The sequence below is a fragment of the Equus asinus genome, chromosome X (genome assembly GCF_041296235.1).
Source record: "Equus asinus isolate D_3611 breed Donkey chromosome X, EquAss-T2T_v2, whole genome shotgun sequence".
NCBI lineage: Eukaryota > Metazoa > Chordata > Mammalia > Perissodactyla > Equidae > Equus > Equus asinus.
This window is the reverse complement of record NC_091820.1, coordinates 702,501-716,032: the sequence shown is the minus strand read 5'-3', so window position 1 is coordinate 716,032 and position 13,532 is coordinate 702,501. Positions and strand designations below refer to the sequence as shown.

At 53.1% G+C, this 13,532-nt stretch overlaps 1 protein-coding gene across 4 annotated transcripts in view; it reads left to right on the top strand.

The window, feature by feature from the left end:
• DHRSX (dehydrogenase/reductase X-linked) overlaps positions 1–13,532 on the top strand; it is a 129,799-nt gene that overhangs the window by 88,415 nt on the left and 27,852 nt on the right. For 3 of the 4 annotated variants that reach the window (XR_011499607.1, XR_011499605.1, XR_011499606.1), the window contains exons 7-8: positions 8,770–9,002; positions 9,553–9,986. Coding sequence is in view for 1 of the 4 variants with exons in the window: in XM_044768239.2 (XP_044624174.2) it covers positions 8,770–8,994 (225 nt within the window). In the remaining 3 variants the exon portion in view is untranslated. Of the gene's footprint in view, positions 1–8,769; positions 9,003–9,552; positions 10,207–13,532 lie in introns of those variants that run through there. The other variant, XM_044768239.2, reaches the window with a different exon arrangement.

Below are 13,532 nucleotides of genomic sequence, written 5' to 3'. Positions count from 1 at the left end.
TTGGAATAACTCGGATCAGGATGTCGCCCGGATCGGAGGGTCCTGCCTTTCGAGAAGGAGTCGTCCTGTCCTTGGGCGTCCTTCGGTCGGACCCTGAGGGCTTCCCTGCGTTCACGTTTTCTACCCTTCTGGAGTCGATTGGGACACCTTTCTCCCTGCGATCGATCCTTGTGTGTTTGCATCCCCTTTTAGAATTCATGAGCATAGTTAACTCTGTTTTCTCAAGATCGGCCCTCCTCCTTGCTCCGGCTTCCATCTGAAGGTTCCCCATTTTTCTCAGAGCTCCTTGAAGGGTCGATGGACTCCCCAACTCTTCCTTCGCTTGCTCCTCAACTCATCTTTTATCCCCTCCCGCCTGAGGCAAAGGGGCTTCAAACGTTTCTTTCAAATTCTTAAGTTCTTTCAGCAGTAAAACATCCCACGTACAAAGTAGAGGAGGACGGGCACAGATGTTATGTCCGGGCCCATCTTCCTCCAGCAAAAAAAAAAAAAAAAAAAAAAGAGGAGGGGGAAGATTGCCAACAGATATTCGCTCAGGGCCAATCTTCCTCACCAAAAAAAAAAAAAAAAAAGAAAAGAAAGAAATGGACTTGATTCCAAATTCAGAGCCCTGGGCAAGCTGGTTAGTACCTTGAGAAACACACGGGAGATCTACACATTTATAAAGAGGAGGGGCTTAGTGTGTGTGTGTGTTTTTTTTTTTTTTTTTGCACAGACAAATCATGACCGTTCTGTTTGTGGAGCCATGGGCATGGATCATGGGCCCATAGGATGGAGGGGGTTTGAGGGGGAAGATGGAGAGAATTGGGGGGGGGTCTCTGGAAGAAGCGAAATCTGGCCGTTCCATGCAGCTCCTTCTCCTCCCCCCACCCCCGCAGTGCCCCTCGCGTTTGTAATTTGTTGGTTCTGGGTAATAATATCTCATAAGAGTGTTGTGGAAACTGCTCACACAGTAGACGCAGAAGCAATTTCCAAAACTGTAAAGCCCTGTGTAATTAGGTAATTAGGAGGCATTCATTTTTTTTCCCCGTAATCGCGCATCGCTTTCAGCTCCACTTAGCCTCCTTTCAAATCCAGCCCGCGTCCCACTGCGTTCGCCTTTGATTACATTTCTCCCCGGGGGCGTGCGCCCCGCGGCCCACCATCTCCTCGGAAAGAGCAATTTTGGAGCTCGTTCACCATGGATTCGGAGCTCATGGATCATGGACGTGGATTCAGAGCTCATGGACCATGGACGTGGATTCAGAGTCATGGATCATGGACGTGGATTCAGAGTCATGGACCATGGACGTGGATTCAGAGTCATGGACCATGGACGTGGATTCAGAGTCATGGACCATGGACGTGGATTCAGAGCTCATGGACCATGGACGTGGATTCAGAGTCATGGATCATGGACGTGGATTCAGAGTCATGGACCATGGACGTGGATTCAGAGTCATGGATCATGGACGTGGATTCAGAGTCATGGACCATGGACGTGGATTCAGAGTCATGGATCATGGACGTGGATTCAGAGTCATGGATCATGGACGTGGATTCAGAGCTCATGGATCATGGACGTGGATTCAGAGTCATGGATCATGGACGTGGATTCAGAGCTCATGGATCATGGACGTGGATTCAGAGTCATGGACCATGGACGTGGATTCAGAGCTCATGGACCATGGACGTGGATTCAGAGCTCATGGACCATGGACGTGGATTCAGAGTCATGGACCATGGACGTGGATTCAGAGCTCATGGACCATGGACGTGGATTCAGAGTCATGGATCATGGACGTGGATTCAGAGTCATGGACCATGGACGTGGATTCAGAGTCATGGACCATGGACGTGGATTCAGAGTCATGGACCATGGACGTGGATTCAGAGCTCATGGACCATGGACGTGGATTCAGAGTCATGGATCATGGACGTGGATTCAGAGTCATGGATCATGGACGTGGATTCAGAGTCATGGATCATGGACGTGGATTCAGAGTCATGGACCATGGACGTGGATTCAGAGCTCATGGACCATGGACGTGGATTCAGAGCTCATGGACCATGGACGTGGATTCAGAGTCATGGACCATGGACGTGGATTCAGAGCTCATGGACCATGGACGTGGATTCAGAGTCATGGATCATGGACGTGGATTCAGAGTCATGGACCATGGACGTGGATTCAGAGTCATGGATCATGGACGTGGATTCAGAGTCATGGACCATGGACGTGGATTCGGAGCTCATGGATCATGGACGTGGATTCAGAGTCATGGATCATGGACGTGGATTCAGAGTCATGGATCATGGACGTGGATTCAGAGCTCATGGATCATGGACGTGGATTCAGAGTCATGGATCATGGATGTGGATTCAGAGTCATGGACCATGGACGTGGATTCAGAGTCATGGATCATGGACGTGGATTCAGAGTCATGGATCATGGACGTGGATTCAGAGCTCATGGACCATGGACGTGGATTCAGAGCTTATGGACCATGGACGTGGATTCAGAGTCATGGATCATGGACGTGGATTCAGAGCTCATGGACCATGGACGTGGATTCAGAGTCATGGACCATGGACGTGGATTCAGAGCTCATGGACCATGGACGTGGATTCAGAGTCATGGATCATGGACGTGGATTCAGAGTCATGGACCATGGACGTGGATTCAGAGTCATGGATCATGGACGTGGATTCAGAGTCATGGACCATGGACGTGGATTCAGAGTCATGGACCATGGACGTGGATTCGGAGCTCATGGATCATGGACGTGGATTCAGAGTCATGGACCATGGACGTGGATTCAGAGCTCATGGATCATGGACGTGGATTCAGAGTCATGGATCATGGACGTGGATTCAGAGTCATGGACCATGGACGTGGATTCAGAGTCATGGATCATGGACGTGGATTCAGAGTCATGGACCATGGACGTGGATTCAGAGCTTATGGACCATGGACGTGGATTCAGAGTCATGGATCATGGACGTGGATTCAGAGTCATGGATCATGGACGTGGATTCAGAGTCATGGATCATGGACGTGGATTCAGAGCTCATGGATCATGGACGTGGATTCAGAGTCATGGACCATGGACGTGGATTCAGAGCTCATGGACCATGGACGTGGATTCAGAGCTCATGGACCATGGACGTGGATTCAGAGTCATGGACCATGGACGTGGATTCAGAGCTCATGGACCATGGACGTGGATTCAGAGTCATGGATCATGGACGTGGATTCAGAGTCATGGATCATGGACGTGGATTCAGAGTCATGGATCATGGACGTGGATTCAGAGTCATGGACCATGGACGTGGATTCGGAGCTCATGGATCATGGACGTGGATTCAGAGTCATGGATCATGGACGTGGATTCAGAGTCATGGATCATGGACGTGGATTCAGAGCTCATGGATCATGGACGTGGATTCAGAGTCATGGATCATGGACGTGGATTCAGAGTCATGGACCATGGACGTGGATTCAGAGTCATGGATCATGGACGTGGATTCAGAGTCATGGATCATGGACGTGGATTCAGAGCTCATGGACCATGGACGTGGATTCAGAGCTTATGGACCATGGACGTGGATTCAGAGTCATGGATCGTGGACGTGGATTCAGAGCTCGTGGACCATGGACGTGGATTCAGAGCTCATGGATCATGGACGTGGATTCGGAGCTCATGGATCATGGACGTGGATTCAGAGTCATGGACCATGGACATGGATTCAGAGTCATGGATCGTGGACGTGGATTCAGAGCTCATGGATCATGGACGTGGATTCAGAGCTCATGGATCATGGACGTGGATTCAGAGCTCATGGACCGTGGACGTGGATTCAGAGTCAGGGATCATGGACGTGGATTCAGAGTCATGGACCATGGACGTGGATTCAGAGTCATGGATCGTGGACGTGGATTCAGAGTCATGGACCATGGACGTGGATTCAGAGTCATGGATCATGGACGTGGATTCAGAGTCATGGATCATGGACGTGGATTCAGAGCTCATGGACCATGGACGTGGATTCAGAGCTTATGGACCATGGACGTGGATTCAGAGTCATGGATCGTGGACGTGGATTCAGAGCTCGTGGACCATGGACGTGGATTCAGAGCTCATGGATCATGGACGTGGATTCAGAGCTCATGGACCGTGGACGTGGATTCAGAGTCAGGGATCATGGACGTGGATTCAGAGTCATGGACCATGGACGTGGATTCAGAGTCATGGATCGTGGACGTGGATTCAGAGTCATGGACCATGGACGTGGATTCAGAGTCATGGATCATGGACGTGGATTCAGAGTCATGGACCATGGACGTGGATTCAGAGTCATGGATCGTGGACGTGGATTCAGAGCTTATGGATCATGGACGTGGATTCGGAGCTCATGGATCATGGACGTGGATTCAGAGTCATGGACCATGGACGTGGATTCAGAGTCATGGACCATGGACGTGGATTCAGAGTCATGGACCATGGACGTGGATTCAGAGTCATGGATCATGGACGTGGATTCAGAGCTTATGGATCATGGACGTGGATTCAGAGTCATGGATCATGGACGTGGATTCAGAGTCATGGATCATGGACGTGGATTCAGAGTCATGGATCATGGACGTGGATTCAGAGTCATGGATCATGGACGTGGATTCAGAGTCATGGATCATGGACGTGGATTCAGAGCTCATGGACCGTGGACGTGGATTCAGAGTCAGGGATCATGGACGTGGATTCAGAGTCATGGACCATGGACGTGGATTCAGAGTCATGGATCGTGGACGTGGATTCAGAGCTTATGGATCATGGACGTGGATTCAGAGTCATGGACCATGGACGTGGATTCAGAGTCATGGACCATGGACGTGGATTCAGAGTCATGGATCATGGACGTGGATTCAGAGTCGTGGACCATGGACGTGGATTCAGAGTCATGGATCGTGGACGTGGATTCAGAGTCATGGATCGTGGACGTGGATTCGGAGCTCATGGACCATGGACGTGGATTCGGAGCTCATGGACCATGGACGTGGATTCAGAGTCAGGGATCATGGACGTGGATTCAGAGTCATGGACCATGGACGTGGATTCAGAGTCATGGATCATGGACGTGGATTCAGAGTCATGGATCATGGACGTGGATTCAGAGTCATGGACCATGGACGTGGATTCAGAGTCATGGACCATGGACGTGGATTCAGAGTCATGGATCATGGACGTGGATTCAGAGTCATGGACCATGGACGTGGATTCAGAGTCATGGATCGTGGACGTGGATTCAGAGCTTATGGATCATGGACGTGGATTCGGAGCTCATGGACCATGGACGTGGATTCAGAGCTCATGGACCATGGACGTGGATTCAGAGTCAGGGATCATGGACGTGGATTCAGAGTCATGGACCAGGGACGTGGATTCAGAGCTTATGGACCAGGGACGTGGATTCAGAGTCATGGATCGTGGACGTGGATTCAGAGCTCGTGGACCAGGGGAGTGAGTCAGAAGGATTCCCCGGTGGTGTTTCGGGCCGTGCCTGGCACAAGGACATGCCATAGGGATTTCCGCTGCTCCCGCCGAAGCCCCTTCCACCATTACTACCATGAGTTCTAGCTTCAAGGGATTCAGGCAAAATGTGGTGTTTCCTTCCTCTTCGTGCTTTTTGATCACCTAGAACATGGCGCCCTTCAAATCTAGAGCTTGGTGATGGGACACGCAGTCATCAGCTGAGGGTGCTGTAACACAGTCCCCCGGCCGGGGCGCTTAAGCCACAGACATCTGGTTGTGGAGGCCGGACGTCCAGGATCAAGGTGTCAGCGTGGTCTTCTTGGCTGGCAGATGGCCGCCATCTTGGTGTGTCTCCATGTGGTGGAGAAAGAGAGAGAGAGAACTCTGGCGTCTCTTCCTCTTCCTCCAAGGATCCGTGCTGTCCTGGAGGCCGGTCCCCTCTCCCACGGCCTCGGGAGTCGAAACCCGGAAGCTCACCAGAGACGGGTCCCCTTGCGCCCAGCACGGCCCCGTCTGAGATGCGGACAGAGCAGCCCGGTGGCTCCTTGTGTGACGCCAGGCGCGTCTTTCCCAAGTTCGCTGTGGGGGTCAGAGCGACGCTGCCTGATTCGTCGCCTCCGGACCCGGCTGAGGGCCCCTGCTGGGCCCCGGGCTCTCAGACAGCCCCCTTCCCACTCAGTCCTCCTTCCTCCCTCCTTCCTCCCTCCTTCCTCCTCCTTCCTCCTCCCTCCTTCCCCCTTCTTCCTCCCTCCTTCCTCCTCCTTCCTCCCTCCTTCCTCCTCCTTCTTCCCTCCTTCCTCGCTCCTTCCTCCTCCTTCCTCCCTCCTTCCTCCTCCTTCCTCCTCCTTCCTCCTCCTTCCTCCCTCCTTCCTCCTCCTTCCTCCTCCTTCCTCCCTCCTTCCTCCTCCTTCCTCCCTCCTTCCTCCCTCCTTCCTCCTCCTTGCTCCTCCTTGCTCCCTCCTTCCTCCTCCTTCCTCCCTCCTTCCTCCCTCCTCCTTCTTCCTCCCTCCTTCCTCCCTCCTTCCTCCCTCCTTCCTCCCTCCTTCCTCCTCCTTGCTCCTCCTTGCTCCCTCCTTCCTCCTCCTTCCTCCCTCCTTCCTCCCTCCTCCTTCTTCCTCCCTCCTTCCTCCCTCCTTCCTCCCTCCTTCCTCCTCCTTCCTCCCTCCTTCCTCCTCCTTCCTCCCTGCTTCCTCCTCCTTCCTCCCTCCTTCCTCCCTCCTCCTTCTTCCTCCCTCCTTCCTCCCTCCTTCCTCCCTCCTTCCTCCTTCCTTCCTCCTCCTTCCTCCCTCCTTCCTCCTACTTCCTCCCTTTCTTTCTTCCTCCCTTTCTTTCTTCCTTCCTTCCTCCCTTCTTTCCTTCCTTCTCTGTCTCTGTCTTCCTCCTTTCCTTCCTTCCCTACCTCCCTCCTTCCTTCCCTTCCTTCCTTTCCTTCTTTCCTTCATTCCTTCTCTTCTTCCTTCCTTTCTTCCTTCCTTCCTCCCTTTCTTCCTCCCTTTCTTCCTTCCTCTCTTCCTTCCCTCCTTCCTCCCTCCCTTCCTTCCTCCCTTTCTTCCTTCCTTCCTCCCTTCCTTCTTTCCTCCCTCCTTTCCTTCCTCCCTTCCTTTCTCCCTTCCTTCTTTGCTCCCTCCTTTCCTTCCTCCCTTCCTGCCCTCTCTCTCTGTCTTCCTCCCTCCCTCCCTCAATCCTTCCTCCCCCTCGTCCTCCCCTCCGTCCTTCCCTCCCCGCTTCTCTCCCTCTCTGCCGTCCTCCATTCCCCACTGAAGCCCACAGGTCACAGGTCACAGGTCACACCCCGGTGCTCCGACCTGGCTGTAGGTGGCCCGTGAGCACACGCGTGGTCTCCCGGCGTGGCCGCAGGAGTCAGAGCAGACACCCTCCCTCCCTGTCTCATTGTCTCCGTCCCCGGCGGTTTGCTGGTCCCAGAAGCGGGCCGGCTATTTCTTCGTGGAAACAACTCACCAAGGCAGACCCTCGGCTTCGGGAACCAAACCCCTCATTTCACCTCCGTCCCCTCCTTCAAGGCCCGTCTCCAAAGGCAGCCCCATCCTGAGGTCCTGGGGGGGTCTCAGCACCCCAACCTGTGAATTGAGGGGGACACACTCATCCTGTGTCAGGCGTTCTGCATTCTAATTTTGATGTGGATTCAAACCCACTCTCCCCTCCGCATAGCCCAGCCTTTTCCAAGTCGTTTCTGGGAGAAGGCGGCACGTGCTCTGGGCGAGAATGTTGACCGGGAGCCAGCCGGTGGTCCTGGGTTTGAATCTTGGCTCCTCCACCCGCCAGCTGTGTGCCCTTGACAAAGGAGGAGACCTCTCTGAGCCTCCTTTGACATCTTGGGTGGGGCGGTTCAGGAGCACTGAAGCCCTAGACATGCACAGGCTTTGCTGATTCCACGTGGGCAGCATCAGAATCGAGCCACGGTGTGCCTGGTTGGGGTTGAAACAGGACGCTGGTTGCAGCCACTGCCCCAGGAAGACGGGTAGATTCAGTGTTCCTTTCGGTAAAATAGACCCACAGGCTGTGTGAGTTCTGGGAGACATCTCCTATTTAGAGGAAATGCATCTTTCTTTTCTTTTTTTTTTTTGAAGATTAGCCCTGAGCTAACATCTGCTGTCAATTTTTTTTTTTTTTTTTTGCTGAGGAAGACTGGCCCTGAGCTAACATCCATGCCTATCTTCCTCTCCTTTCTATGTGGGACGCCTACCACAGCATGGCATGACAAGCGGTGCCACGTCCACACCCGGGATCCAAACCGGCGAACCCGGGGCCGCGGAAGCTGAACGTGCACACTTAACCGCTGCACCACCGGGCCGGCCCAATGCATGTTTATTTTTTTTTAGTGGACCCAGGGTCCCCTTCATGACCTCATCCCCCTTCCGTGTCCCCGTCTCCCCCACACCCACCCCAGCCCCGACCCCAACCCATGGCGTCTCCAGGAATGCGTCTTTCCCTCCATAGACAGAGTCACATAGCCTCCCAGCCGGGGTCTGTTCCCCGTCTTATAGATTATAGACTTTTCGAAGCCCACGAGGGCGTGCGTTCCTGTCCGCACGCGATGAAAAGAAATATGCAACGGCCCCGGGGTCTGGTTCTGCCAGGTTGCCCACCCCGGCGGTCTGCGTGAGAGTGTCCACGCAGGTGGTGAGCCTCCCATCTCAGCCGGCGGCCTCTCCCTGAGCCCCGAGCGTCCCGTGCGCTCTGCTCTGGCAGTCGCTGCGTCTCACCTTCCTTGCTTCCTTCCTTCCTTCTCGCCCCGCAGACCCCGGAGGAGGGAGCCTGGACCTCCGTCTACGCGGCCGTCGCCCCGGCCCTGGAAGGGGTCGGCGGCCGCTACCTTTACAACGAGAAGGAGACCCGGTCGCTCGCCATCACCTATGACCTGAAGCTTCAGCGACAGCTGTGGGCCAGGAGCTGCCAGATGACCGGCATCCCGGACGGGACGGGGGGCGTCTTCCCGGCGTCGCTGCCACGGCAGGAGGAATAGGCGTTCAGGTGGGTGAGGGCGCCCCGTCGGCATGTTTCCCCGCTCGCCTGCTTGGTCCCCACGTCGTCCCAAGGACTCAACTCAAGACCCAACTTTGATGGACAGGTCCCAGAAATGGAGGTCCGTGCGCCTTCAAGGGTCTTAGGGTCATGGGACCAATGCCCATGCTATGCCGCCATCTTGAATGATGGGTGGTCCCCAAGCGACCCCTGCACCTTTGAGAGCCACTCAAATGAGGTCTGGGCCCAACAGTCATGGAGGGGTGTCAACAGAGGACGAGGGGATTCTGTAGGACGAGGACAGGGACGGGGCCTGGACTCCACCCACCATGGGATTCTGTAGGACGGGGACGAGGACAGCTCTCTCCTCGTCCCTGCCCCATGCTGTCCATTTTCTGTTCATTCGGGATGTCCTCTCTTGGAGACGTCTGCAGGACGCACTATATTGCAAACCATGGTGCTAATATGATAATAATCCTATTGCACGCCAAACGCTGTCCCCGTTCTCCAGGGCCTTCCCGAACTCACAGTTTCCTTATCGACCCTCTTGTATCTTTAGGTCCAGGCAACTCATCCTCCATCAGCACGAAGGCCACTCTCTACGCCCTGGAAGTGGGCCCGTGGGCGGGCGAGTCCTTGGGGTTCCTTCCAGTTGGCTCCTATAGGAGTTCAACCTGGCCCCCCCAAAACACACGTCTGCGTCCCAACCCCCACGACCCGTGAATGTGATCCCGTTTGGAAAAAGGATCATTGTGGATGTCCTGAAGACCTCACGACGGGGAGATCATCCCGGTTCATCCACATGGACCCACCCGCCAGGCAAGGACGGTTCGATCGTCTCTCTGAGGATGGGTATCGAGTCCTCAACACCCAACATGGAGAGATGACCCGTTTCTGGAGGGGTTCCCATGCGCCCCGCAGCCCCCCGATCGTAAGATTCCACGCCGCTCAGAGACGCTTCTCAGGAGCTAATGGAATCGCATGGACGGCGGGGTGAGTAAGGCTGAATCCACGGCCGGGCCGACGCTGGTTGAGCCTGTCGCTGGGGTCGGGGGAACCAAGAGGGCCTCCATGCACCTGAATTGGATTGAATAGTTGGACCCTTGATGCATGTGTAGCATCCGTGTGTTGTGTTCAGGTTCAATAATGGAAAGGACCCCATCATTCATTCATTCATTCATTCATTCATTCATTAAATGTGTGTTAAGTATCACTACCGAGCCCGTCTCTGTGGAAACGCTGGGGCTCCGGGTTGAGTGGGACAGAACCCCTGTCCTGAAGGAGCTTGAGGCCTGTGGCGAGCTGACGCACGGACCCCAGAGACACCAGGTCCTGAGGCCTGGAACCTGGGGACGCTGCCGTACGTGGTAACGGGAACTTTTATCGGGAAAGAGTGAACTCTGCAAAGGCTGGTCCGGGTAGGACCCAACACGGCTTAGGATCCTTTGGTCCAGGTGCCAACTGGATTGGGAGGGGGTCTCTATCCATGGACGCATCTTGGCTGTTAGGACGGAAAATCCTACAAGGGACACCAGCCTCCCTGAAAGACGGGGTTTGGATCCAGTTTGGGAGGCTGGATGGGGAAGCTTCTAGGGTTGACCCCTGGGTCCCGGAGGGCTCCCCACGTCCATTTCCCACTTGGTCTGAGCCTTGGGTGGTCAAGTCTTGCATTGGGCGCCATGATTAACCCTTTGAGTCTCCATCTTTCCACTTCCTCCTGCATCGCACGGTTCTCACACGCCCCCTGTCTACACCCGGGCTTGCTGAATGCATTGTGCATTCTGGTTGAGGAATGCTCAGGGGTGTAAACACCATGCATGGTTTTGCATCCAAGCTCTGTAGCCATTGAATTTGTCATGTAAGAGGGAAAAAAAAAAATCATGGCAGTTGTATTTTCTGTTGTCTGGATACCAGCATCCTGCGGATTCGACCTAAATTCTTAGCTTTCCAACAAATGCCCGGAGAGGGCAGACGGGAGCATCCGTACGTAGGAAAAAGTTTGGGGATTTTCTGGTCTCTGGGTCTCTCTTCAAGGAAGCACCTTCTTGGGTTCAAGAACAGACCTTTACCCATCTTTGCGTTTATTCCTAATTTACCATTTTTGGTTGTATCGATTGCATAAATTTCTACCCTTTTTTTCCTCATGATTCTGTGCCTTTATTCTGGGATGCATTGCCTCACCTCCTGGTTTGACGACTGCCATTTATTTCTCAGTTTTCGTATTTCTCGCCGTAGCATCCTGGGTGACTCATTTCTGTCCTTGCCTCCCGGGTGTACACCTCATGGACATCTAGTGCGATCCTCGTTTTCATTTTTCCTTTCCAGCCCATGGGTTACTTCAAAGGGTATTTTCAAATTCCCAAATACGTCGAATTCAAAAATAATCATTTTTGCTGTTGTGGGTCCAGGAATGCATGGAAAAAGTACATTTGCTCTAGTTGCCCCAGAACCTACGTGCATCGTCCTTCTGAGACCCCGCGGTATTCCTGGTCCACCGTGGCGCCAGGTGGAAAGTTTTCGTTCCAAATATCCCGGGAAAACCATCGCCTGATAACTAAGGAGACCGTCATTTTGTGGAGGAATCTTGGCTTTAGTTTTCTCTGGCTTTATGGAGGTGCGACTGGCCAATAAAAATTGTATATGTTTAAGATGTGCGACGTGATGTTTCAACTTCCGCGTGCACCGCGGGACGTCCACTGCCAACCGCGTGGCTCGAGTAGAGCGTCCCGTTCCGCCCAAGGGGTCGCTCCGTGCTTATACGACTCGGAGGAAAGGGTGGATCTAAAAGGGTTTTAAGTCGGTAAAGGGTCTTTTCAAGGGAGTTATGCTGCCCCTGGGGCTTCAGGGCCAGATGCCCCCGCAGGTGAAAATCCTGTGTATAACGAACCCGAGCCTAGAACTTAACTCTGTTTACCCATGAATGCAAGAGATGGGATTTTCCAGGCACACACCCACTGCCTTCCTAAAGAGAAAGTTGTCCTGGGTTGGACTGTTTGCTCATTTGGGGGAAATGCTGGGGAAATCCTTTCTAGGCGGCGCTTTCTTGGGGATTCAACATGTAGAGGCAAGCGTCTTCATCTTCGTCATCTCCAGGGAACAGGGGGGAGGTCCAAGCACGGACGTGTTCAAACACCTATCACCTTGTTATAAATTGCATTATGTGGACTTATTACATTTGTCTACAGATGATAGTATAAGGATTTCATTTTAGGAGAGTCGAGGGGGCATTAAAAACGTGTTATTGTACATCCATGAAATGGAATATTATTTGGCCCTGAAAAAGGAATGGAGTACCATCACATCCTACACCATGGATGAACCTCAAAAACATTGTAAGTGAGGGGCCGGCCCTGGGATGGGGTGGTGAAGTTTGTGCACCCTGCTTTGGCGGCCCAGGGTTTGCGGGTTTGGATCCTGGGTGCAGAGCTACACGTCGCTCACCAAGCCATGCTGTGGTAGGCATCCCACATACAAAGTAGAGGAATATGGGCACAGATGTTAGCTCAGCAACAGTCTTCCTCAAGCAAAAACAGAAGACTGGCAACAGATGTTAGCTCAGGGCCAATCTTCCTCACCAAAAAAAAAAAAAAGAGAAAAAAAAAAAAACCTCCTCACTTCAACAAAATAATGTCTTTGTTCACAAAGAGGATGCAGCGTGCCTCAAAGTGCGCACCTTCCCTTGTCTTCCCGTCCCACACGCCGGGTACCCGTGGGTGTTGCTTTGAACTGGACCAGACTGACCGATGGAACAGAACAAGCCTGTGCAGAATCTCCACTTTCGTTTTCCGTTTGTGCACAGATTGCATTGGGACGTCTTCTGTGCTGGGATTTCCAACGGGGTTGGAAACTAATACCTGCTTGCGTTGAAAACTCCCCCCGCTCCTCATCTTCATAAGGAAAAGGGAGAAAAAAAAGATGAAGACGTTCCAGCAGCCTTCAAAATGAACGTGAACAGACCCAATCCGGTTTCATAATTTTCTGCAGGTCTTTGAAATTCTTCCCACGGGCGTTTTTAGAGGCACCAAAGCAGAGTGAAATACGACCATCGATTTCCTAGCATTTGAGGAACCTGGGAGGCGAGGCGTAAATGATGGCGTGCTGTTCCCCGGGGCTGGCGGGAGTCATAAAACAGTCCTGGATGATGAAGGGGGCTCCAGAAGCTGCCAAAAAGCACAGGATTTGTTTTCAGGATGCGCCTCGGGTGTCAGGAAGAATGACTCACGGTTAAGTTATTTATGCAAAATTATTCCCCAACAAAAATGACTGGAACCGTCGCCAGGTAGGACAAATGGCGACTCTGCCTGGAAAATGGCGGACGGAGCGCTGATGTGCCAAACCAGAGAGTGCACAAATCTCAGCAGTTCCTAAATCATCAGAACGAGGTCATGACCGAGCCGGGAAACAGAAGCAAGCGGCCAGAAGCACAGACCTTGGGTTTTTCATAATATGTAGAAAAATAAATGACTTACCTGAGATGATATTATTAGCTACCCTAGGTATTCTTTACCCGGGCGGGACTGATATCTGGATCTGGACCGT